We start from the raw sequence: 25,099 nt of genomic DNA, 5'->3' as shown, positions 1-25,099 counted from the left end.
ATATGCTAAGTTTTACTTAACAATATAAATATAAATTTAGTGATTTAAAACTTTTTATTTAAACTTTAGCTTAGTCAATTATTCGCGACTGTACACAACAAAAAATTAATATATTAATAATAACGATAAGAATGACAAATTATAGAATATGATGCCCACTTGCTTTTTAAATTTGTCATTGATTGGGTCTTTTTGTTGACTGCCCATTCGATCCACTCGATCAATTTCAGTTTCCACGTCACCAAATTTGAACTTTGGTTGGGTTTTAAGCATTAGAAAGATACAAATTTAAGGTCCATAAACAAGCACTTCAAGATACAAAGCATTGAGTCCAGCAGTGCACATGACATATTGCAATTTTTTACAGTATAAAAGAAAACCATTTGCATGATCCAAAGCATGGAATCAAATCCTTGAAGGAATCATGGGAATTGAGTTTTGTAAATATGCACAGGCAGCTGCCACCCCGCTACCGAGCTTCACTGGATAACCGACGTCCTTGAGTATCATCTCCACCCCAGCAAGACAACCTAGAAGTTGCAACTGCGACGTATGCAAGAATCTTACTTCACTTGATGAATACAAGATATGTGGATTGAGGAAAAATCGAGCATGTACTAAGTGAACTTTTGACAATATCGTGTAATTAGAAAAGATAACATACATCGTTGACATTTCCAAGATGCCCGATTCTGAAAACCTTCCCTGCAACCTTGTTGAGTCCAAGGCCTAAACTAAGGTTGTACCGCTTCCATCCCCTTCTAACAATCTCTGAGCTGTCTATGTATGATGGAACAACCACAGCAGTGACTGTGTCACTGTACCATTCTTCCTTTTGGGTGCAGTTCTTCAAGCCCCATGCTTCCACTGCAAGTCTGAGTTTTCAGGATAAAAGCATAAACTTCATTGATTTAGAATTGAATGTTTACATCTGTCACACCATGAACATGTATGCAAGACAGCCTAACTGACTGTTAAAAGAGTTACCGCTGTACCTAAGATAAGCTCGTGGCAACGATACAACTCAAAATTTTAAAGTGAAGAACTCAAATGACAAATTATGATTTTGATTCGAAGAAACATATAAAAACAGCCATGTAGAAAATTTGGGGCAGTTGCTCTTGAATGTTACAATTGTTAAACCGTATGATATGTCAAATGTGATTTTGGTTCCACGCATGATAGGCCTTTGCTAAGATACAATTAAAAGATGGGAACGACATTTTAATCCAAATTTTATAATAATCTGGAACTGCAACTAAACTAAATGAATAGTCATCAGTTGACACATACGTGATTATGAAAGCTGGTAACCAGTGTTTTACATCATCAAGAGTGAATTCTCGTACCTAGTTGCTTTGCCAAGACGACCATGCCTTGCGATAACATTGTCAAGCCCCTCCTCGAAAATGAGATCCAACGCTGCTCTTAGCCCATAGAGAAGTTGGACAGAAGGGGTGTAAGGCCAATATGTTCCCAACTTATAGAACTTCAAGTAGTCTTTCCAATCAAAGAAAACTCGGAGCGATTTTGCAGTTTTAGAGGCCTCTATGGCCTTGGGGCTTGCGCAAAGGATTCCTAAACCTGTTGGAAGTGAGAGAGCTTTCTGTGAACCGGTCAGAGCCACGTCTATACCCCACTCGTCCATGCGAAAATCAAGTGCACAAATGGAGGACACTCCGTCCACTAGATAGAGTGCTGGATGTCGGTAGTTATCTGGAATTTATTTCAGAAACACGTTAAGATTACAATAACCAAGCCAAGTTTTCAGGAGATAATTCAAATTCTTCTTGTTAACGTAAAATACATACCGAGTATTTTTCTTACTGTAGCCAAGTTATTAGTTACTCCAGTTGCTGTCTCATTGTGCACTATGCAAATGGCCTTGATTGTATGAGCCTTATCTTCTGCTATTTTAGAGGCTAAAACATCAAGGTTAGCACCTTGACCCCATTCACTTTCAACAACATCCACATTGAAGTTGAGGCGTTGCTGTTGATCAATCCAGAGCAAACTGAACTGACCAATCAGAAAAGACACAATTCGATCACCAGGAGACAAAGTGTTTGTCAGTGCACTTTCCCATGCACCAGTGCCTGCCCAAGACGGCAACTTCCATTAGCAAACCAAATGGAGCACAAAAACTTTGATATGCTGAGATATAATTTAATATGAGTCTCCAACCTGGCCTTTCCGTGGAGACGCTTATGCCACTGCATCACATGGGTGGTGTCCCAATGAACAAATTTTTGAATGATATGAATTGTGCAAGACAAATATTATGATTGAACTCCTCATATACATGGCGATAATTACTTAACGAATCATAAAATGGCTATGGTTAAGGTCACCAAATCTAGCACTCTCTGCTCAAGAAGATACACTATATATCATTGAAATTTGGTTACGCTTGTATGGGTGTTCACTTAAAGATTGTCCGAAACTGTTCACTTCTCCTTAAAAATTTTGATGGTTGGAGGTTAGTTTCATAGCTAATTCTCAATTTTTTCTTTCTACAGCCATTTAGATATGCCAAAATCATCAACATAATACCTGTCGTGGGGATGATAAAAGGGGTCCCAGAAGTGGTCTTAAAAATCTTCTTCACATCCTCCAGCAGAGTTTTTGTAAGTGCGGGAACAGCTGGAGAGCGGTAATCTTCGTTGTTACGGTTCATGGCACGAAGGATTTGTTCCGGGATATTGACAGGTCCCGGAACAAAGAGATGGTTTCTTCCAGGTCCATTGACATAGTCCATTTCCTCCCCTTAAAACTTCACAGGATGAAAACCCAAAAAAGTACCAAGGCCCTAACTGCACAGTGACAGCCCCTGCAATGCTAAAAACAAATCAAGAATATGGTACAAAGACATCTGTACATCCAATACCTGTAAAGCCGAAAATTCCGCGAAGTTAACCAATCAGTATTTCACATAAACATGCAAAGCATTCGTATTCTAGCATGAAAACCGTGTTCTTTTCTCCGGTTAAGTCCAATTAAATTAAAAGCGACAGATACCTCTTTTTGTAACTTTCCTACACAACCTTAAAGTTAAACTAACCATAAACTACGACACTGCGTCGATGCAATTTATCTGGAAACACAACTTTTTTCATATCTACCATGTTTTTTTGCATCGATTACTATGATTTTCTAAAACATGATTAAATGCCATGTAGTGGCTTCAAAACTTTGCAAGATAAATGGCATGCCGGGCCCGAGTTAAACATCCTCTTCACAGACACAATAAAGTTTCAAGAAACATAGCGAAGAATCATCGGTCTTTTACCTTTTCCGACACTCTGAAAACAGCGACTATCCCAAAGAGCGGGGAAGAAAGTGTGGAGATGAAAAGACCAGAGAAATGGAGCAAACTATTATAACAGAGCGGGAGAATCACGCTTGTCCCATGATGCCACTGGAAATAGGAAAGATATTAGCAGATACACCCTTGCATTATAATCGATTTCCTGTTAGGCCTATCGTAGTTTGGTTTATTGGTGCTGTGCCTCGAGGGTGTATGGGAAATCTTGATACTATATTTAAGATACTATTCCAATGTACGTCGAAAGACGAACCTTTATCAATATATGTGAATGATAACCTCTCATTTCTTCAATAACCGGGTTCACAAAATCAATATAATTATTTGGCTTATGAATTTTGTAATATGATGTTACTCAAACAACGATTATTATTAGTACTCTTTCACTTGCTCTTTGTCGGACGATTGGACGGAAATGGTCAAGAAATGGATATATTCCACGCTGCAAGTAGGGGTGTCAATCGAGTTGGGTGGGTCGAGTTTCGGGTCAACCCGTGCAAATTTTTTTTCTTTTTTTTCAACCCAAACCCAACCCGAAGCAACCCGAACACGAACTCCTCTAAACCGACTCAGCCTGTCTAACCCGAATTTTATTTCTTTATTTATTTTTAAAAAAAATTCGAAAAAAAAATATAATAATAATAATATTTTAATTTTAACACATAGCAACAAAATTTTCGATTTAAATTTGAAAGTTTAATCGTAGAAAAATAAAAATATATTTATTAAATCAAATAAACAATTATTAAAAAATAAAAAATATACAAAATAAATATTAAATGATGAAAATTTATCATATAAATATACAATAAATTTTGTTCAAACATACAATATATAAAAATATAGGTAGTATTTTTAAAAAAAAAAATTGGGTCTAACCCGCGACTCAACCCGAAACCCGTCTAACATGGTACTAACCCGAACTCACCCGACCCAAACCCGAAAATCCCAACCTGAACCTGATTGTTTTCGTGTTGGATCGTGTCGGGTTGACGGGTGGCGGCAAGACTTTATCACAATGCGACAAGGAAATTACTTACACCTAAAATGAAAACAAGAAGATGGGAGTGTCAAAAATACAAAGAATAAATAATTAAGGGGCCAAATTGAAAAGTAAAGTGGTAGAAGGATTCGTGCTTGAGGTGGGAAACTATACTGAAAGATAAAGAGATAGAGGCTTTTGCACCACAATTTGTTCCTATGGTAAGCAACTCACACCAAGGATTCCGTTTCGTTTTGTTGTATTTTCAAAATTTTTGGTACAATATCTTTCATGTGAGGCTGTCAAACCAACCAATTGTAAGTTTCTTTGCCACTATACTATGTAAAAGCCTTGTTTGTCCCTCTAATAATTAACTACACAATGAATAATTTTAGATGGATCAAGTGTCGATGACGAGCAAGATTTTATTTCATTCGAGAAGAAGCGTGCAAAATTAAAGATAATTTGTGGACGAAAGTTCTCTATTACTTTTAATAAAAACCCATCCGATAAGTTGATTTTTAATTGACATTCATACATCACACAATAATTTATTACTCAAAATGAGCCAAGCGAACAAAAGAAATTGGTTTTATCATAGTTTTGAATTATTATATGATAACAAATAGAAGTAAAAAATAAAAAGTGGGAAAAACAAAAAGAACAACTTTATTTGAACAAGTTAATACTTAAAGAAATAAGCAATGATCATTTTACGAAAAAGTTAGAAAATATATTAGGTTATATATATGAAAGAATCACAGTTCCAAATCTCAATCCTTCTTGCTGGGCATTGACAATGATTCCAGTCACAGGCCTTATCCACAACGAAATCAAACAAAAAATATAGAAAGATTCAGAATATACAACACAAGTAGCGTGCAATAAGTTCAAACTTCTAATTTAAAGTTCTTTTTAAGGACACACGTTTTGAAAAAGTATGCTAAAGCTTATCACCTAGAAAGACAACCTCAAAATATTCTGGCACGAAATCACCTCATGAAAACAGGAAGCGAGGTCCCATCAGATCAATTCCGCTAACTTCCCATAGTGATCCCAATCAACTGTTAGATCTCAGTAAAGTTAATGTTTGACAAAATACAGTTCTAATGTACGTGCAAAACCGAAATTCCCTTTCAAGTATACCTGTAAGAAGTTGCACTGCAATATGTGATCATCCTGCAAACTGGAAATCCTAATCACCATAAAGAAAAAAACGAACAGGCAAGTTGACTAACAAAATCCCTATGTATACACATAATTCAAACTAGAACCAATGCAGGCATGAACTTTAATGACACGGCAAAGACCATATGTATCTAGCATCAACTCTAGGTCACATAGAAGAAACCACATAACAATAAACTGAAACTAAATATGTAATTTTAAAACTAGTATTGATAAGAATTTAGTAAACGACCAAAACTATGATTTACACTTAATAAAGTGTCACGAGTACAAAATGTCCTTGTACGATGTATCGCGAATAGTTTACGTGTCCTTTAGACTATGCGCTATATATGTGAAAAAAATTAGTATCCTCGTTCATATATGGAAAAAAAAACAGAAGTAAAGTTATTTTAATAGAAGATTTCCATCTTCGAGGAATGTTGCTTTCTCATGCCATCCTCACAACATTAGGTGATGTACACGACTGTTTTGCTTTCACTTGCCCAAACCGGTGCTGTCTAGTATTTCTAAGTATCTTCAATGAAGAGATCCAACTAAGCTCGGAGAAGATTCTAAAAAATAGGTCTTCTCAATGGTAACAAAATCAGACAGCAACGACCTCCAGACCAGATAAAGCCATTGGAAATAATGAGTTGGCCTTGCTCTACAATTGAGTCCTCTAGCATTCACAAATGTCCTGTCACATTTATTTGGTACCAGATGAGAAACCTTGCCTTGAAGGAAAGCCAGCCGGCTGCATTCTATAAGGCCGTCCAATACTAAATTGTCTGCCATCAGATGGCGGGGGTCCCAAAATCCCAGAAGAGTTTGGATCAGGTAATCGCGTCCCATTACCTGTGGATCTTTGATATGGATTCTGAATATGAGAAGCATCTGTCTCAGCTCTTTTTCTCCGTTTCCAAGCCTCAAATTTACCCACGTCAAGATCCCTCTGCATAAATGCTGCAGCTTGACCGTTGATGTGAAATGGTCCCACTCCAGTAACATGTTGCTCCTGTTTAAGTTTGGAATAAATTTGTTGAAGTTTCTCACCGGACATATTTGAAAACGTAGATACATAATTCCATAACCGTGTGGTCATCCCTGCAAAAGGAAATATATCTGTTTAATGTTTCTGTCCGGAAGTACAGAAGTAAACCATAGGACATCTATCCATCCATTATTTCATTACCACCTATTTTTACCCTTCCTAAAACAATTCCTTCCTGATCCCACGTTTAGGCCCCCTCTCCCCTTCCCCAACCTCTGAATGCAAGTACACATCCATGACTCAGAGCGAGCAATGGATGAGCACAGCATAAAAAAGGAAGGATATATAGATACGAAGACCTACTTTCTTGCTTATAAGGCCCCTGCTCATAGTCTGAAACAATCTGGTCAATCCTCCGACCAAGAAGCTGCAAGTAATTCCTAATTTTGGAAAGCACCTAATCACACAAAGTTCAAAATTACCAATAAATTTATAGCAATAAAAGATATGTAAAAGCTTGTGATTAGCAAACCTTCTCTTTGGGTAGGGTTGCACTAATAGACTGAAGTTTTTGGAGACCTCTCAAAGTCTTCCCTTCCTCTATCAGGACATCCGCACACCATTCCATCCACTTTACTTCCTTAAATTGCTCATAAACTTCTTCATTATCAGACATTTCACCTTCCTCTTTCACTAATGTCTCAATCTTCTGGGATTTCAAAGCTCTACTTTTGTTGGTTCGAACATTCCCGGGAGAATCAGATTTCCCTAGTCTGCCTTTTCCATGCGACAAGGGAATTGTTTCTTTCTGTTTTTTAGCATTTTTACGGCCCACTTTTGCATTAGAATTCTTCCCACCAACAGCTGCAACTTCCTGAAAGCGGATTATGCAAAGCAATAAATAAATCGATAGCCAAACAAATTGGAGTGATGATAGATAATAAAACGCAAAATAGCACCCCAAATGATCCTCCCCAATCCCATAATAGCTAATGTGCTACAGTACTCTATAGGTAGAGAAAATTTTCCTTGAGATGTGAGCCAAGAAGGCAAATCAACATATTTACAGAATTTAATTGCAGGTTCTAAATGAAAACTTAGGCTGGGAAATTATTTCTGCAGTGATGAGCTTTCGATTCGATAAAATCGCAGCAAGAACAAAACAACAGAAATTCAAAAATTATCTTGAGACATGGGGACTTATGGTTATTGAAAATATTCAACCTACCATTTCCAGAAGTTGTGCTGCTCGTTCTTTCAGTTGGGGAGCTCGAGGTAAGAAAGTCTCATGATGTTGAAGTTCAACAGGAGCAATCTTCTTAGTAAGGCCAAGTGTTTCATCTAATCTAACCTTTTCCCAATTGCCAAATCCATGATAGTGAATACCAAGTAGCAACCTTGCATCGTCCTCTAACAATACAAATAGGGAAAAGTTACAAAACCATTTAACATCTGGAACAACATTTCTCCATAAGCAAAATAAAACAACCAAACCCTTCCCAAACGGTAAATAATAAAATTAAGCTACGTTATAAAGGAATAAATAAACTAGCCAAAACAGCAAAGAAATATTCACTCACTCTGATTCCAGCCACAGCCTTTAGACCATGTGGCAGGTTTGAGATATGCAAGTGCTCTGAATTGAGAAATAGGATCGACATAGCGGCTAATTCTCTTGGCAAGAAGTTGAAGTTCTTCAACACGGCATAAAATTTCATCAGCTTTTACAGGCACGCCAAAAAAATCCAATAGAGGCCCCTAAGGATATAGTGATACAAGTTTCAGCTCCATTAGGGGAGTACTGATAAAACCTGCGAAACAGCAGATAAGTGACAAGGCACAAACCTTTGGATCAAGTGTCTCTCCTTTAACTGCTTCTCTACATCCATCAATCAAAGCATCATAAAGCTCAATTTGTGCCTCCATTGGAGCAGCTTCAACTACTCCACCAACTTCTAACGCGATCAATCCGATTTGGCTATCATCTCCAAATTTCTTAACCTGATTGAAGCCATTGGTAAGAGATAGGTTATGCAATTGACAAAAGTAACAAAAGACTAAGGAAAAGATGATTCGGAAGGGAGAGATTTGAAATACTTTTCCACTCAAAAAGAAGAAAAACACTAATAGCATCTCATTAGTTTTTATCTGACAGAAATATTCAAAAGCCTAAATATTTGATTAAATTTTTTAAATACTTAAAACAACTGACATACTTCCAACAATCCTCCAACAAAATTTACTTACTATTTCAATTTATCTTATCTCTTGATTTTAGAAAACGACGAGTATAATAACTTCCCAAGTTCAAAATACAAAAAATTCTTCTTACCAACCCTTGATGCTCAATAATAGTTAAAACTACCAGAGAACTGATTCTATCAAGCTTGGCATACATAACTCCTGAATTCTACAGGATTCAATGAAATTGACAGGCTTGACATATAATCTACCTCGAGAAAAGAATGAATCAATTGAAAAACCTCACACTTATGCCAGCGTGCAAGTACTTGGGCAGTAAACTCGCATAACACAGGAGATTAACAAGACAAACACATCTCAAACAAATGCATATAGAACCAAAAAAACATGATGGGTAAGTAGGTGAACTAGGGATCTAGTTAACAAGCACAATATCTAATGTTTTCAGCATAGATTACAAGTTTAATAGTGCCAAAATAAAGAAATTGGTCTCTCCTTGCCTCGTTCATAATGAGTCTCAATATTCAAATGTCACGAGGACAAGAAAATGATGATTGAATCCGCAAAGAAATGAGTCATTTCTCACTCATGCAATTAATAGCAAAAGAAACCAGGTACTTAAAAGGAGAAGGGGGTGTAAATGATTTGACTGTAATCACTGGGTTATATGCTCAGTGTATTTCTAAATATTTTTTATAAGTGAATATTATTTACCTATCAAAAAAGAGGGGGGATGTAAAGGGTTTCCTCATTTTAAATTGTAATTGTAATTGTAATTGTAAATATATAAAAGAACAAGAGTAAGGAACAGGATTGACCCTGGAAAAGTATAGGAAACAAAATTATCATTCTTATTTTTTTTTACCCACACAAGTGTCTTTATGTATAAAGCCATGTCTAGACTACCAAATGACATCAGCTTTACCGCTCGGAAAAACCGGGTTGCATCTCTCTTGGGTAAGTTTCCATGAGACCATCCTCTTACTTGAGCAGTAGCACCCTCAAGCACAGGAAGAGAATAACCAGAATCAGCTCGCCGACGTTTTGAAAGTCTATCCTGGGGCTCCACACCCTTCTTCTTCCGTTTGTTAATCCTTTCAGGTGGTATAGCCTCTGCATAGCTTTTAATATTTCGAGCTGCTCGTGGAGCTAAAGCATCCTAGAAGATAGATAGAACACCAAAAAACCCATCATTCGAAATAGTTAAAATAATCAATATGCATGCATCAGAGTGACTTGCATACTTCAGCTTGCGAGATAGCTTCAGGCTTTATCATGCGGCTCCAAAATGTCCCATCATCTTCAGCACTACTGAAATTGGCCACCTACATAAGGTGATTAGAAAACACAGTAAATGAGAGAAAAATTCAAAGATAAAATCAAATTTTGCATATATCAGAAGATAAGACTTTGATTATTGGAAGTAAAGCAAGGCAGATCAATCAAGAAGATTGAGACTCTCTCCTGATTTCAGTGAAAAAGTAATGGCTGTCATAAAATACTATTAAAGGAATGTGCAATAATCAACTGCTCAAAAAAAGAGTTAAAATAAACTTGCCTTAAAAGCACTCAACAGTTCGTTCCCTTCTCCTTCAGCTGCTTTGTCTTCAACCTTCTCCGCTCTTTCAAGAATCTCATCAATATCCATACTCAAAAGTTTTTTCTTGCTTTCTTCATCATTTTTGTCTTCCTTAAAAAGTTCCTCGGCCCCGAACCTCAGAATTGCAGAAAGCTCACTCTACACGACAAATAGCAAGATAGGAACCCACAGACACAGATCAAATATACTCCATAAAAAGCAGTACGGGAAAATCACAACGCACACATGATTACAACAATAGAAAAATCAATGCGAGTGGTTCAGTTCACAAACGTACTTTATCAAATGAACTCCCTTTCTTCGACTCTTTTTTCTCCAGTCTACCTTCAGCATTCAGTTTTTGAATAACTAGGTGGTCCAAAACCTAAAAAAAAAAAAAAAATTAGAAGTCTAGCAAAGATGTAAAATCCACATTATGCACAAGTAAAAGTGACCAAGACAAATAAGTATAACATCCAGAGTAAAAACTTCCACATAAAGCTTACCATCTTTTTCTTCGCCCTCTCCAAGATATCTTCCTCAACACTCTTGCTTGTAACAAATCGGTAAATGTTCACCACTTCTTGTTGCCCAATTCTATGAGCTCGGCTCATGGCCTTAATTAACCAAACCGAAACTAAAATATTATTGCAAACAAACAACTCATAGAATATATAGAGCAGGAGTGCAATAAACTTTCACAAACCTGCAAATCATTTTGTGGATTCCAATCAGAATCAAAAATAATGACGGTGTCAGCAGTCGCAAGATTAATACCCAATCCACCAGCACGTGTGGAAAGAAGAAAACAGAAATCCTCACTCCCAGGAGCATTAAAATGATCCATCGCCTGCTGACGCAACTCGGCCTTTGTACTACCATCAAGTCTTTGAAATTGGAATCCTTTGATTGATAAATATTCAGACAGTAAATCCAACATCCTTACCATCTGTGAAAAAAAAAAACATTAGTCAATTTTATTCTACCGAGGCATGATTTTTGAAAGTCCAAGCTACGTAGTTAACCGTCAAAGCCATGACAGTCACTGGAAGGAACTCCAGCAAGTTGTAGACAAGAATGAAACTAAACATTCACATAACTGCACCTCAATCTTTATAATTACACAACAAAACACTCACGCCCCATAGAGGAAGGCTATGGGAATCGGAAAAATTGTGAACATGATTGTAAGTGCTGGAGAACATCGACTCGATCCTCTGTCAGACTAACCAAAATGTCCCACTCAATCAAAAGTTCACCCACTTGAGCACTAAGGCTACATCACCTGAAATGATCGTGTGGAAGGTATAACTGGATAAAGAGGAGGGCCAAGAGAAAGTGTCCCATGAGACCAAGGAAACAAAATTCATTTATCCTCACAAGTGAACTTTCACAATGCAGTTCTAAGCATTTCACACAGAGAATATCAGCTGTTGACTTGGTCAGACACGATTTTGAAATCAATTCGCTGTATAAAAAGCAACACCAAAATGTCCCACTCAATCAAAAGTTCACCCACTTGAGCACTAAGGCTACATCACCTGAAATGATCGTGTGGAAGGTATAACTGGATAAAGAGGAGGGCCAAGAGAAAGTGTCCCATGAGACCAAGGAAACAAAATTCATTTATCCTCACAAGTGAACTTTCACAATGCAGTTCTAAGCATTTCACACAGAGAATATCAGCTGTTGACTTGGTCAGACACGATTTTGAAATCAATTCGCTGTATAAAAAGCAACACCATTTTCACAATCCTACAGCGCCTACTGGTGAATTTATACTTATTCTCAATGAGGGTCTCAAAAATAAAAGTACTAAAAAAATAAAACAGAAATACTTAAACATATGGCAACAAGTTGCATCCAATTTTGGGTGATTTATATGGGGATGTAACTGTGTTTGTGCAGGCTGTAACTGCTTAAAAATAAGGTGAGGATAAGACAAATCAGGTACAGGCTTTCCATCATAAATGACATGACACGACGAAGCTCGAAAAGATTTTTAGATAAAAAAGTTATTTTAAGCATGTCTTCAGTTTCAGCCACCGCACAGTTCGTTTTATGTTCCAAAATAAACACAAGTAATACAGGAAAAATATTGCAAAGAAAAAAACAGTATTATATTTACTGATAGCAGCAGCGAGATACATAAACTATTTGTGTCAATGGATTAGTTTGACATAACAAAATTCCACATACCTGAGAAAATATCAAAACACGGTGACCTGTCTCATGCAACCTGTTGAGCAGCTTATCAAGCAGGACGAGCTTCCCACTGCTTAGAATTATTCGTTCCAGTTTCGAGCTACCAAGAAAATTTGCATCGCCACCATAACCATGGTCGGCACTTTCAAACAAAAATGGATGATTGCAGCATTTCTTCAGCTCCACCACAACATTTAAAAGCGAAACCTGCATGACTTTGGGGATCAGTATACTTCTTGTCATAGCAGCCTTCACATAGAAGAAAACCAACAAACATATATTGACACGATCCAATTAATGATATCTTTTCATTGAAGAGACAATCAATTATTTTCCCAATTCCTGTCGAGATTCATTCGAAGTGAGGAGTCTTGGGTTATGGTAGCAACGTACTGGTATAAAAATATAACCAGACAAAAAAGTAATAAAAATAGAACAAAGTGCTTCAAATCAACAATTCTCCTAACAATTCAAGGAAACTTTATGAACACTAACCTGATTCCCTCGGACCCCTTTATTCAAATCATGGAAGTTGCGTTCCAAAATCCATTTGTAGTACCTTATAAAAAAAACCATTGGCAATAGAAAGTAACGATGTTGTCATGGTAATCTTTCAAGAAACAAAAATTGTGGTTCAAAAGAGGCGTACTGTTTCTGCAGTGGGGACATCTCAACTCTAAGTATGCGTTCAATCTTTGGAGGCAAAGACTTCTCTACGTCTTTTATAACTCTTCTAAGAATGTGGGGTCTCAATTCCATGTGAAGATTAGCAAGCTATATAGAGTGAAAAGAATACAACCACATAATGGCAATACACACAGTGACAAACCAAAATGCAAAAAAAAAGTAGACAAGTAGGAACCAAAAAAGACGACAAAGGGAGAAACAAGAAAATCTCTTACCTCCATATCATTAAAAGAACTAAGATTCTTGTACTTCTGCACAAAGTCGTCCTTCACCTTAAACTTATCAGGATCAAGAAAGTGAAGCAAAGCCCTGACATTTTTACATTAAACATGTAGTCGTAGATTTTAGTGTCGCATAACAAAAATAGTGTCATTAAAACATAACTGGCACAATGTAGCATTCAACAAGCACCATACAACAATGTTCCAAAAATCGGCATAGGCGCTAGTCGCCATTTAGACGGCTCGACGGCCAAAAACCAATTAATTTTTATTTTATTTTTGAAAAGCCTTTGGGCTTTTAATTTAAATTAAAAGTTCAATTAAAAAATGAAAAGTTATTTTTTTTATAGACCCTGTACCAAAGTCCAACAAAAAATATGATTTGTTGAATTGCCCTAACACAAACCAAACTTCATCTAATTATGTTGATACCGTGAAATCCGTCTAGTGGCGCCTAGGCGGCCTAGCTGCTAAGTGTTGGTCTGGCGCTAGCGAATTTTAGAACCTTGCATACACTAAAATATAGATAAAAATAAATGAAAAAAATTACCACTACTTTCTCAAAAAAATCTGCCCAACCTTCTAAAAAGTTTTTTTTTCAAGGACATGTTTTTTCTAGGACAGTTCTTTGAATAGGGAACGCGCCAAATTAAATGTCAGGGAAGACAGAAAATTGGAGGGTATAGTATAAGAGGTGAGCTTCTGTACCAACAAAGACCCATTTATTGAGAGAAATACCACTTCAGGAGAGAATCAATTTAATGCACACCGAGGCATGATTATCATAGTTATTTATTAATATGAACTAATTACCACAGCTCTTCTACACTGTTTTGCAACGGGGTGCCAGTGATTAGCAACTTGTTCTTCGTGCTGAATTCCTGTGAAAAAAATCAAAGACCGTTGTTAAACACACTATTTAAAGGTACAATATGAAAGCCAAAGCAGTAACTTTGATCATTAAATTTGTCATACTGATAGTGAAGTATACAATGAAGCTTCGCTGTTCTTTAGCCTATGGGCTTCATCAACCATAAGATAGTTCCACTTGATTTTTGAGAGGACGACTTTATCTTTCAATAAAACCTCATATGTAGTTAACAAGGTATCAAATTGTGTGACTCTGCCTGTTTTTTTATCATTGTAAAATTCATATTGCTGACACACCTGCAATTGCACGAAGACCATTAGAAAAGACAAAATTAACTTTTTTTAAGGATAATTTCACAGAATAATCTAATCGGACTTCTTTGAAGCTTCAGACCAGATCACTGATTCCCTATCCCATTTGCCCTAGTAATGCAGGTCAAAACACAAGTTTAATTACATACTTACAGACTTTGTTTTTATGAGAATTATCCTAAGACATGTTAAAGAAAATGCCGACGTGCAATTTTTTTCCGGAAAAAATACCAAAAAACAGAACTGATGCAGATCAATCTGACATTTTAGGGGACAATGAGAATTGACCTTGCTGTTCAAGCAAAGTGCAGCAGGTCAGATTAGCATCCACAAAACAGTTGGTTCAAAACTTACCTCCTCATAGTCAACCCATATTTTAATCACTTAAATAATTTTAATTTTCAACTAGTTAAAATGAAATATAGGTAAATTGGAGATGAAGATGGCAATAATAGTGTTATCGAGTAATGACTTCCAGAAGCGGGAAATGGTAATCTGCAGTTCATCAAGAATATCCCTTTACAGATTCGAACCAATATATGATTTGATCATGAAATTGGAGTCCCGAGAGAGACATTAGAAACATCTTCAATGAACTACTGCGGAAGCTACCAAATCAACACACATTTGGAAAGAATGTGTTCGTAAACCAGTAATGAAAAATTTAAAAGTTAAAAGTTGCAGAACAAGAAACATAAAGATAGAACTAAATTCAAAAAATGGTTAAGATTCCCCATCAAAACAGAACGGGATCCACATTCTAATCAAAGTCAAAGAAAATCATGAGGATGTAAGCAAAGCATGTCATTCCTCGAGAATCCGATACATTATCCCTTCACATGAAGAGTATAATCAATTAAAAACAATAACAAATCTAGAAACATAAATATAAAGGAACCTCAAAAGCACCAATAATCACAAGCATGCATGAATACAAAAAACAATATAAATAAATCAGAATCAACCATGCAACAGCATCAACATATTATTGTATAAGCATTGAAATGCACTCCATAGCGAGTATAAAATATATCTTGAAGAGACAGAACTTCCCAACCTCACGGCTAGCACGAGTTCCAACATAAATAATAACATTCATTTCTGGCAACCACTTTTTAAATTCTTTTGCCCAATTCGATAATGTAGATAATGGAACGACGACAAGAAATGGTCCTGGAATTTGCTGAGAGTTCTGCAGAAACAATCAGGAAAGAATAGCTAACATACATTTGAAAAAGTTCAAATTTACTAGCATGATAAGTTTTAAGTACCTGCAAAAATCCAAGCATCGAAACTGACTGGACAGTTTTTCCAAGCCCCATTTCATCAGCTAATATTACATTTGTATCATTTCTCCAGCTGTGCTGCAAAAGAGAAACTGATCAGCACAGTTTTGTGAGAAACATGATAAGATAGCTGCAGCAAATAATCCAACTTGAACCAAGTTCGCACCTGTTAACTAAAAAGTTCAAACCTTCAAGCTGGTAATCTCGAAGATTTCCCCCTTTCAACCACTCAGGCTGCTCATCAAGCTTCCTAAGACTTCCTGAGAGAGTGGAACAATCTTTATCTTTATGATATAAAAGTACAGTAGACAACAATAAACCAAGTAAGATAAAATACAAGAAAACAACAGGACGAGATGGAACATTCAGTCCTCTGAGAAACTTCACTCTTCATCTATATGATGCCACAAAGCTCATAGCATATCTACTATATTCGTTTCATACAACAAATCATTGCAGAAATTTGAGAATTTATAAGTGTAATAACAAACCTTTGCTTTTTTTCCTCTGGAAGTCAACAGTCTTCCCTTGCACCATAATGGCGACCTCGCGAGCCTGCTTCCATGAAAAGATCATGATCTTTTTTTTTATTAGAAAAATTATTTTATTTAATTTCAAGTACAGAAGGAGCGGATGAGTGATCCGCAATAGCAAAAGCATAGAAATAATACAAGGTTCACGTCATTACAAACTTGAAATCCCTAACAACATCTGAAATAGATAGATGAATAAATTCTTTAGCCCTTGTGATTGTAGTTGCCACTCTGATAAACTAATGGCACACTCGGGACATCAATTCAATAGTTGAACAAATTCAAGGGAAATATTTGATACTTAAATGTATGGCATATAAATTGGCAAGGCAGACCAGTCTAACCACACAGAGAAGATCTTGAATCAAATTAAAACAAAGTACATAATAAAACTTGAGAAAAAAATATTTATATGTCTACACATAGATGTAACTGAATCAGGGTAAGAAAAACAAGAAAAAGTAACTTGATAAGAAGATAGCCATGATTAGACTGATCACAGTTCTGGGACACTAAATCAGAATTATAAAGCCAAAAAATAATGGAACTACTCTATTCCTTTCATAGACTGATCCAATCAAACAATTGATTGGACGCATGGCTAGATAAGTCCTTCAAAGATCATTAAAAAGGCAATTCCCAAGAGAATGTCATATGAAGTCATACCTTGTATTCATCAATAGCATCCTGGGCAAATGAAATATCAACATCTTTCTCCCTGCAATAAGACACAATGCAGCAGAACTTCAAGATCTCATTTGGAACAACTACATAAATTAACATGAAAAATAGCTGATGATATATTATTTCACACCTTAAAAATAGACTTCACACAGGTTAATACAGATCTCATCATACTACGAGAAGTCAAACACATGGAGGCACATTTAAATTAAGTGGGAATTACCAAGTAGCTTCAGCATATGAGAGTCCGTGCCACTTGACCAAATATTCTGGTACCACATTACCCAAACCATCTTTGGCGACCCTGGCAGCAATCACCCTCTCCACCTAATTATGAATTTCAAAACCAAACACGAGGCTTGTCATAGGAATGTAAGCAAAATAACAAGTTCATGGTGTATGAATAAAACGCCAAAATATAAAAGGGTGAAAAGTAACCTGATTGTTTTGTTTGATAATGTCCAGGTCCATTTCCTTGCTCACATCATTTACCTCAATCTAGCCACATATTACAGTGAGAGTCAATGAATAAACCAAGAAAGCTGGCACAGGGTAGATGTCCTGTGCCTTCATGATGGCAGAGGAAAATGATAGCACATGCATCAACAGTGAAAATTTTCAAGTCCACGTCAAAATAATTTGTTGTGATCTTACAAGAAAAATCCATATTCATAATATTTAGTAACATCACAACAAAGAATTGTTAGATTCATAATCACATTGAAAGCAAGGATCAAGTATATTCTCCCAACTTCAGACAAGCTTTCCATCTAAATATATTTTAAATCCTCTATGTAAAATGCTCATTCACCAAAGGTCATGCCCCCACAAAAATACAAGAGACAGCTTTTTACCAGAAAATATTTACATAGCTTTAGTGTTACCGAGTTATAAATTAATTTCAAATTTGGCACAAAGATAATCATCATATTACCTCCTCACGAGATAACATCTTCCGATACTTGACTTCATCCATCACTTTTTTGGTGTAATTCAAAACCTTCTTAAAACCACTGAGCTGAAAAATCACAAAAATATTAAGCATCCTTCGGGACATCACAGAAAGATGACCCAGAAAACATTACACCACCTAAATACACACCATTAGCATAATGCAGCCCAAAATTAGATTCAGGCACTTTGCACTCCCATAAAACAAAAATTGTGCTTCATAAATAGTCGAAATACTTATACTTGAAATAAATGAAAATAATAAGTTCATTTATATAGTCTTAAAACCTAAATAAAAATAACTCAAAATTTATAAAAACTATATTCTTGCACTAATTCTAACAATTGAGTGCAACTGTATAATAACATTGTTTTCAACTAATTATTTTAATCCATTTCATTTTTTTATTTGTCTGATTATAAGGTTAATAAATTGTGTGCGCTCATACATGCTTCATCAAATATATAATTTTATTAAATAATAAAAATTACAGCTGAATTTAATTATTTATCTCAGCTAAGGCATTTGAATTTAATCAAAAATTTGCATATATCCATTCACTTTACGTAACCCTCAATATTTTTATGTACCTTGTATTCATTACCCTCTCTTTCTATTACAGTGATATTTGTTAACACACAAAAATTTATAAAACGTCAATCTAAAAATAATGAAATTAAAAAAAAAAGCATATACAAGACATCATCTATAAACGTGTGCTAGTTGATCAAATGTTCAATTTTATTTGTTTGTGAAGTCTATTGAACAATTTCTCTCATCTTTACTCAAATAAACACAGTCTAGCAGTCAAACTAATTAATTGCAGCAACATTATAACAACAATAGTTAAATAGCCAAATATTATCAAGAAATAAATTATATGATAAGATTTATAATAAGTTTATTTAGTTTTAAGAAATTAAATAATTGCATTAATATTTTACGATAAAAAAACACTTTCAGAATGCAATGCGCAAATTTGTTGTCGGTGCATGGTGCCAAAGGTGTATGTTTAAGGGTTGCAATTACCTAATATGTTTTTCAATTTATGAATATGCTTTGTAAACAGCAGTTCACATTAACTCTCACTACCAGAGTTTACTGCTAAGTAAGTCTTACTTCAGCAGCTGGTTTTAGAACACTTACATTCTGTAGTTCAGAGAGTGGTTTCCATTGGCAATGTAAATGAGACTGGCCTTTCCATTTTATTAAAAACTCGATCTCATTCCAATCTGGCTCTGAGTCAAACAAATAGCTCAAAACCACAGGCTCAATTGATTTATTACTTCTCAAAGCTTCTTCAGCCATACCCTTTGGTTGATGCCACAATACCTTCTCAATTGCATCACCATCATCTTCTTCAATCTCCTCCTTCTTGAAATATATAATAGTGATCAACACAACATCATGAAGGACTTGATGAAATAAAGGTCTAAAATAGTAACATATCCATGAATCTTAACAAATCTAAAACAAAGGAAGAGAAAAAAAAACAAACAAAAAAGCAAAACAATAATGAAGATACAAGTCAGATGATGACCCCACTCACTACAACAAAATTACTTTTGCTAACCACATCATTTATTTGATCATTGCATTACAGAAGTGCATCAAATAAATCATGCAACGCTGGCTGATTTCACCATTATATATTTGTCAAAGTAGCAAATCTATCTGCTACGATCTAGAAATCGTCCATTTCGTTAATAACAGCCAAATGAAGATATTCTTTTGATGGGAAGACAACTCTAAGAAGGAAAGACAATAAACAGCAAAGCCGTTCACTTAGCATGTTCCACAAGCCAAGAAAAGTCACTCAGAAGATAAAAACTAATGTATAAAAAAAGACAGATTCAACTAAGTAAATGTCAACAACATTGTAAAGAAATACCCAAATAGAAAAAAAAACACATTGTATAATGAGACTCACTCAAACATATCCCCCTTTTTTAGATTCTACAGTATAATGTGAAAAGAAAGGAAATTCTGAAGAAGGGGAAAATATCATCAGAATTTCCACACACTGTGACCAAATTACAACAGCCTATATTACTTCTACTGATGGAACAGTGTCAAAGGAAAAAACCAAAATTACATATCTATGAACCGTATGAATTAATAGTCAATGTCCACAAAAAATGGTAAGATTAGATCAGCCTAACTATAACTGATAATGCAACTTAAGGCCTTTAAATTTAGATGGCCGGGCTAAAATTCTAAATACTTGAAACCACAAAATAATGCAATTGCTTTTTAACAAATAAAAAATATGGATGCAACAGTGAGAATAAATTACAATCACTTAAGGAACTTATGTGCTATTGTTTAACTGTGATTTCAAAGATATTAACACACCTTATGTGTTTTTTTCCCTTCATCAAGATCTTCACTTTCATCACTCTCAACATATGATACTTTCCGCACTGAACGACCTGAAGTTCGCGGTTCATTGTTCCGAACAGAAGTTTTCATCGAAACAGACCAACCTCCAATCTTTCTACGTGCAGTAGGATCTCTCCTTGCACTTCTAAAACCACCATCACTGTAATATTCTGAGTTCTCGGCAGAAGATTCCTTTTCATCTTCCTCAATAACAGTTCTGCCTGTCTTTCGCCGAGCGGACGGTGCAAGCAATCTTTCCCTGGTGGACTTCAAAGTTTGGCCACTCTTCGCTGAATTCTTGGCCCTATTTTTCTTTATGTAGATGTCATCGTCGTCAGAGATATCCAAATCATCATCCTTAACATTATCTTCTTCATCAGATTCTTCAGCATCCCAATCTTCATCTCTATCCTGGAGATAAGAAAAGAAAAGTCCCTAAGATCACATCATACCTAGTAAAACAGATAACATCCTCACACTTAGACAGAAATTATTTTTTTCAAAGGAACATGCTGCAGAATTGAACACGTATTAATTAGCTATTACCAAACAGAACAAAAAAAAAAAGCGAACTTGTGGCATAGCTCCATCAATGTCACTATAAAACACAGAAAACTAACAGATCCACTCAATAAGCAAAATTACTTCTAATTTTATATTCAAAGAGAAAAAAACAAAATCATGATTTAGAAAACAAAGATGCACATACTGACGCACAGACACAAAACTTGGCATTTGTGAACTCTTAAAATGAGAAGTGTAATCTACTTAAACAATGTTTTCTCAACACGGAAGGCAATTCGCATCCATTCTTCATATTGTCCCGAAAACATGCTGTGATGTGGATTCATATATATAAGGGTGCAAACGAGTCTAGCGACTCGGTCCAAACTCGACTCGAGCTTGATTTGACCGAGCTTGAGTCGAATTCGAGTACTCGATTCTTCACTCGAGAAGAGTTCGAGTTTTAATTGTTTCGAGTCAAATAACTCGCAAACTACTCGAATAACTATATATTATTGTTTTTTAAATGATATATAATTTATCGATATTTTTGTCCATATAATACACAATTTAAACCCTAAAATTATGTTAATAACATTTTCGAGCTTTTCGAGTTCGAAGAAGTCTATTTCATAAGTTGAGCTCGAGTTTGAAATTTAATATTCAATCAAGTTCGAGCTTGATTTGACCGAGCTCGAGACAAGTTCGAGTAGCTCGATTATTCACTTGAGACGAGTTCATGATTTAATTATTTCTAATAGAATAGCTCGCAATAGTCGAGTAACTATATATCATTGTTTTTTTAAAGATATATAATTTATAGGTATTTTTATCCATGTAACTAAACAATTTGAACCCTAAAATTTTGTTACTAAGCTTTTTGAGCTCGAGTAACTCGATATTTTCATGAGTCGAGCTCGAGCTTGAAATTTAATACTCGATCGAGTTCGAGCTTGAGCCAACAAAATTAAAATCGTACACCCCCACATATACATGTGTAGTAAGCACAAGTAGATAAAATCATATACAATATACCACTATCATAATAGTTAAGTGAACAAAGTATCAATTTCCTCATATCCATTAATCCACATACCATACTCGTTAGGTTTCCTTCATGCATCTAAGCTCTTATATAAGGCAAAACAAACTATATTACACATCAGTAGAGAACAAAAGCATTGGTACAAGAAGAATAAGAAAACTGAAAACCACAATAGCATACTATAATTATACCAATAGTATATACTCTACAGCAATCTTAGAAACCAAATTTAATGATCATCTTCCATTATACATTCTACAAATAACTTTTTAAGTGGTGAGGAAATTACAAATTCAGATGTGAGTCTCTTAACAAGTAAAAAACAATTCCAACCAACCCTAGGTTTATTCTTACGTTGTGTTGTCTATTTGCACGCATCTAAGTATGCACCATAGTCCCATCCTAGCTATTCGATACATTCTCCATGAATCATAAATGTTCCTCACACCAACAAGGTCACCATTTCAGTAGGGGAAACGAAAAGAGAAGTACATAGCCCAGTGCGTTCAAACTAAAAAAAATATCAATATTTCATGTAACCTGCTTCAAAAATTATTAATACCTCAGGTCCTCTATATGAGACAAGTGCTACTTTTAATACAGAGACCCAGAGCAACTTTCGCAGACAATAATTTTATGTTTCGGATGTGCAAATAACCTTGTTTAAAAGCGACTGATAAAAGTAACATAAAGGCCAAAAGAATCTACAAAGAATGGCCACAATATCACAATCACAAGGTAAGGCCAATATAACTTTTCTTTATAATGACAGCCAACAGAGTGCCACCAAGTCATACTATAGTTCCAGAAATATATATATATTTAATTAACTCACTCAGCCCTGCAATTAAGCCACAACAATTGCAATTATAGCAAGTAGGCATCAGCTACATCAGTGTATTATAGAGGACCTTGGTTCCCCAGTGCTCGCCACCGGCTCCAAAATCCGGATCAAAGTCAGCATCATCAGGGTCATCTCCTGCGCACAAGAAATCTAATTAATTATGATACTGATGTCTACAAGCCAAAGACTGCTATTTGGTCACAATAATTACAGAAATATAGAATTATAAAAAAATATTCAAGAGCGGAAAAAACAATTACCGTCTTTGTCATCGTCGTCGTCGTCGTCGTCGTCATCTTCGAAAGCATCTTCATGACCATACCTGTTAGCCTTCGACAATTTTGATTTCCCAATGATACCACTCGAAGAAACAGGTCGAGGCGGCAGCCTCAAACTAAATCCACTTGATTGGTTAATAATTCTGCGATGATTTGGTGTATCACTATGGTCATCTCCATCCTGCTCATAGTACTCGTCAGACAACATCTCATCTGCGGGAACAATTTGACATCCCTTGCCAGTCACTTTCTTTTGTCTCATATCATAGCTTTCAGATTCCATCTTATCTTCTGCACCATCAGATGATTCCTCCAAATCAGACCCTTTATCTTCTGCAACACTTTTAGACTCCTCCCCAGACTGTGATGCAGCGGGCTGGCAATCCTTCCAAAAACTCGAACCCCACTTCCCACCGACAGCCATTCTCCTCATAGGTGACTGTGTATCTCTTCCTCTCAAATGTTTGTCATCATCTTCTCCATTATCGTGACTTGGTGTAGGTTTTGGTATTTCCTCGTTGTTCATGGCTACATTCTCATGTATTCTATTACTATTAACTGCCATCTGCTGTGAATGGTTTTTATCATTCAATTCTATATGTTCTGTCATTTCACCTGGAAAGTTCCTAAAATATGACATGGCCTTTTTCTTCGGCAGAGTACCTAAAAATTGAATAGCAGAGTATCACCAGCTAATTGAATAGCAGAATATCACCAGCTAATTGAAAGCAAGGAAATGTTATTAACTTGTCTACAAAATTACGATACACAGCGAGTGTGACAGCATTTGGTGATGCTGATGAATCGAAATAGAAGATTTATTTCGAATGTTTAAGGAAAGTTGTGTTCGCTAATTGAATTTGAATGATTATAAGAATGGCCCACGTAATTGACATCCAAATTTTTTAAAAAAAAATCAAGGTGAAACACATGGATCGGCCACTTAACACTTGGAATCCGCCGAAACTACGTAGGGAAAGGCCGCGACCAAAACCGATGCAAAAAAAACCCTAAATCTACGAGGGAGCAAACCCTAATTCGAACTGAAACTCATCTCGGTCGAAACAGACGAACTGACTGTTCAATTCCTTCCCGGAAAACTAACCTTCACAGTTAACACACGCAACAAAAAGGAAGGAGGGAAATTGGAGCAATCCGGTCAAGGGTATTTCGGTCAATCCAGTGGCGCGCGACGGCTTACACTCGTGCGCAGCACGGGATACTGATTACGGGTAATAACTGTACATCCGGCGGCGGGAAACAGAGGTTTTCAAAACGGTACAGATGCTCGGGTTTTTGCTCACGAATGATACGGGGCCTCGAGACCAGATTGAAGGCGCTAATCCGCAAGCCGATTGCGTAGCGGATTAAGGATATCAAATCGATTAATTAGGAACAAACGTAACTGGATTATATTCGGCGATGTTGTGTTCGATGATGTGCGGATGAGGAATGGGAAAAACTTTTTAGAGAGAGAGAGATACAAAGGGGCGTGTTCCGCATATGTTTTTAGGACTTGTTTGGTTTTTTTAGAGAGAGGAAATTGGGGTATGCCCATTTTTTTTCCCTGCCCTTTGTTGTATAGAGAGACACGGGCTAAGAATATAATCAAAACACGTTTTTAGTTTCTTCCGAAATGAAAGCGTGAATACCCTGATTCAAGCAAATGCCCGGTTACCCGATTTGGACGATTTCGTTGTGGATCACAATGATGTTTGTACGGGAAAAATGATTTGATTTTGGGAAAAAAGGTGTATGAGACGATTTCATGGGTCGTATTTCTGAGATGTGTATCTTATTTGGGTCATCCATAAAAAGTATTATTTTTTATTGTGAATATGAGTATGATTGACCTGTCTCACAGATTAGGAACCGTAGACGGTCTCACATGAGACCCACTCTTGATTTGGAAGAACATATCATATTATGTCAAAACTATCTCAGTTACAATTTAATTGACATTGATTAACAAATGAGTGGTTTTGAAATTCATCGAACATAAATTAATTCATCCAGACAATCAAATTGATTTGAAATTCGTTGCTTC

The 25,099-nt window shown here is 35.9% G+C and overlaps 2 protein-coding genes across 7 annotated transcripts; both read right to left on the bottom strand.

Annotated features, from left to right (window-relative positions):
- Positions 1 to 243: 243 nt before the first annotated feature.
- On the bottom strand, positions 244 to 3,438 carry LOC140833586 (serine--glyoxylate aminotransferase-like). 3 transcript variants are annotated; one of them, XM_073197923.1, is made up of 6 exons: positions 3,290 to 3,438; positions 2,554 to 2,830; positions 1,812 to 2,096; positions 1,350 to 1,716; positions 665 to 875; positions 244 to 543 (listed from the first exon to the last, which is right to left on the bottom strand). In XM_073197923.1, exons 2-6 carry the CDS (start codon positions 2,756 to 2,758, stop codon positions 406 to 408), a joined length of 1,206 nt encoding a protein of 401 aa, XP_073054024.1. In that variant the 5' UTR covers positions 2,759 to 2,830; positions 3,290 to 3,438; the 3' UTR covers positions 244 to 405. The 3 variants fall into 3 exon arrangements, with proteins under 3 accessions (XP_073054024.1, XP_073054031.1, XP_073054037.1); XM_073197930.1 differs by having other exon boundaries at positions 2,554 to 2,887; positions 3,290 to 3,416; XM_073197936.1 differs by having other exon boundaries at positions 2,554 to 2,838; positions 3,290 to 3,307.
- A 2,266-nt stretch (positions 3,439 to 5,704) lies between these two features.
- LOC140833556 (protein CHROMATIN REMODELING 5-like) lies at positions 5,705 to 24,611 on the bottom strand. Of its 4 annotated transcripts, none has more exons than XM_073197891.1 (31): positions 24,158 to 24,611; positions 23,035 to 23,715; positions 22,842 to 22,909; positions 20,355 to 20,792; positions 19,146 to 19,373; positions 17,982 to 18,065; positions 17,486 to 17,545; positions 17,271 to 17,374; positions 17,030 to 17,081; positions 16,322 to 16,385; positions 15,997 to 16,090; positions 15,816 to 15,903; positions 15,602 to 15,736; positions 14,338 to 14,529; positions 14,176 to 14,243; positions 13,357 to 13,450; positions 13,104 to 13,228; positions 12,950 to 13,013; positions 12,449 to 12,661; positions 10,956 to 11,198; positions 10,756 to 10,866; positions 10,548 to 10,634; positions 10,229 to 10,408; positions 9,915 to 9,995; positions 9,596 to 9,829; positions 8,314 to 8,469; positions 8,049 to 8,226; positions 7,697 to 7,878; positions 7,001 to 7,342; positions 6,832 to 6,925; positions 5,705 to 6,581 (listed from the first exon to the last, which is right to left on the bottom strand). In XM_073197891.1, exons 2-31 carry the CDS (start codon positions 23,690 to 23,692, stop codon positions 6,184 to 6,186), a joined length of 5,115 nt encoding a protein of 1,704 aa, XP_073053992.1. In that variant the 5' UTR covers positions 23,693 to 23,715; positions 24,158 to 24,611; the 3' UTR covers positions 5,705 to 6,183. The 4 variants fall into 4 exon arrangements, with proteins under 4 accessions (XP_073053992.1, XP_073053999.1, XP_073054005.1 ...); XM_073197898.1 differs by having other exon boundaries at positions 19,146 to 19,370; XM_073197904.1 differs by having other exon boundaries at positions 22,842 to 22,906.
- Positions 24,612 to 25,099: the final 488 nt, after the last annotated feature.

This window comes from Primulina eburnea, chromosome 1 (assembly GCF_022965805.1).
Source record: "Primulina eburnea isolate SZY01 chromosome 1, ASM2296580v1, whole genome shotgun sequence".
Classification (NCBI taxonomy): Eukaryota; Viridiplantae; Streptophyta; class Magnoliopsida; order Lamiales; family Gesneriaceae; genus Primulina; species Primulina eburnea.
Note: the sequence above shows the minus strand (reverse complement) of the source record. Positions and strands in the feature narration are given on the sequence as shown.

What these genes read in the sequence shown, in the direction of transcription:
- LOC140833586 (XM_073197923.1), bottom strand. Translation starts at nt 2,758, where the DNA reads ATGGACTATGTCAATGGACCTGGAAGAAACCATCTCTTTGTTCCGGGA. An exon ending in TACAGTAAGAAAAATACTCG is followed by an intron (nt 1,717 to 1,811) that starts GTATGTATTTTA and finishes AATAAATTCCAG; the next exon opens with ATAACTACCGACATCCAGCA. An exon ending in CGTCTTGGCAAAGCAACTAG is followed by an intron (nt 876 to 1,349) that starts GTACGAGAATTC and finishes CTGAAAACTCAG; the next exon opens with ACTTGCAGTGGAAGCATGGG.
- LOC140833556 (XM_073197891.1), bottom strand. Translation starts at nt 23,692, where the DNA reads ATGTCATATTTTAGGAACTTTCCAGGTGAAATGACAGAACATATAGAA. An exon ending in ATCCACAAAATGATTTGCAG is followed by an intron (nt 10,867 to 10,955) that starts GTTTGTGAAAGT and finishes TGGTTAATTAAG; the next exon opens with GCCATGAGCCGAGCTCATAG. An exon ending in AAGGGAGTTCATTTGATAAA is followed by an intron (nt 10,409 to 10,547) that starts GTACGTTTGTGA and finishes TTTGTCGTGTAG; the next exon opens with AGTGAGCTTTCTGCAATTCT.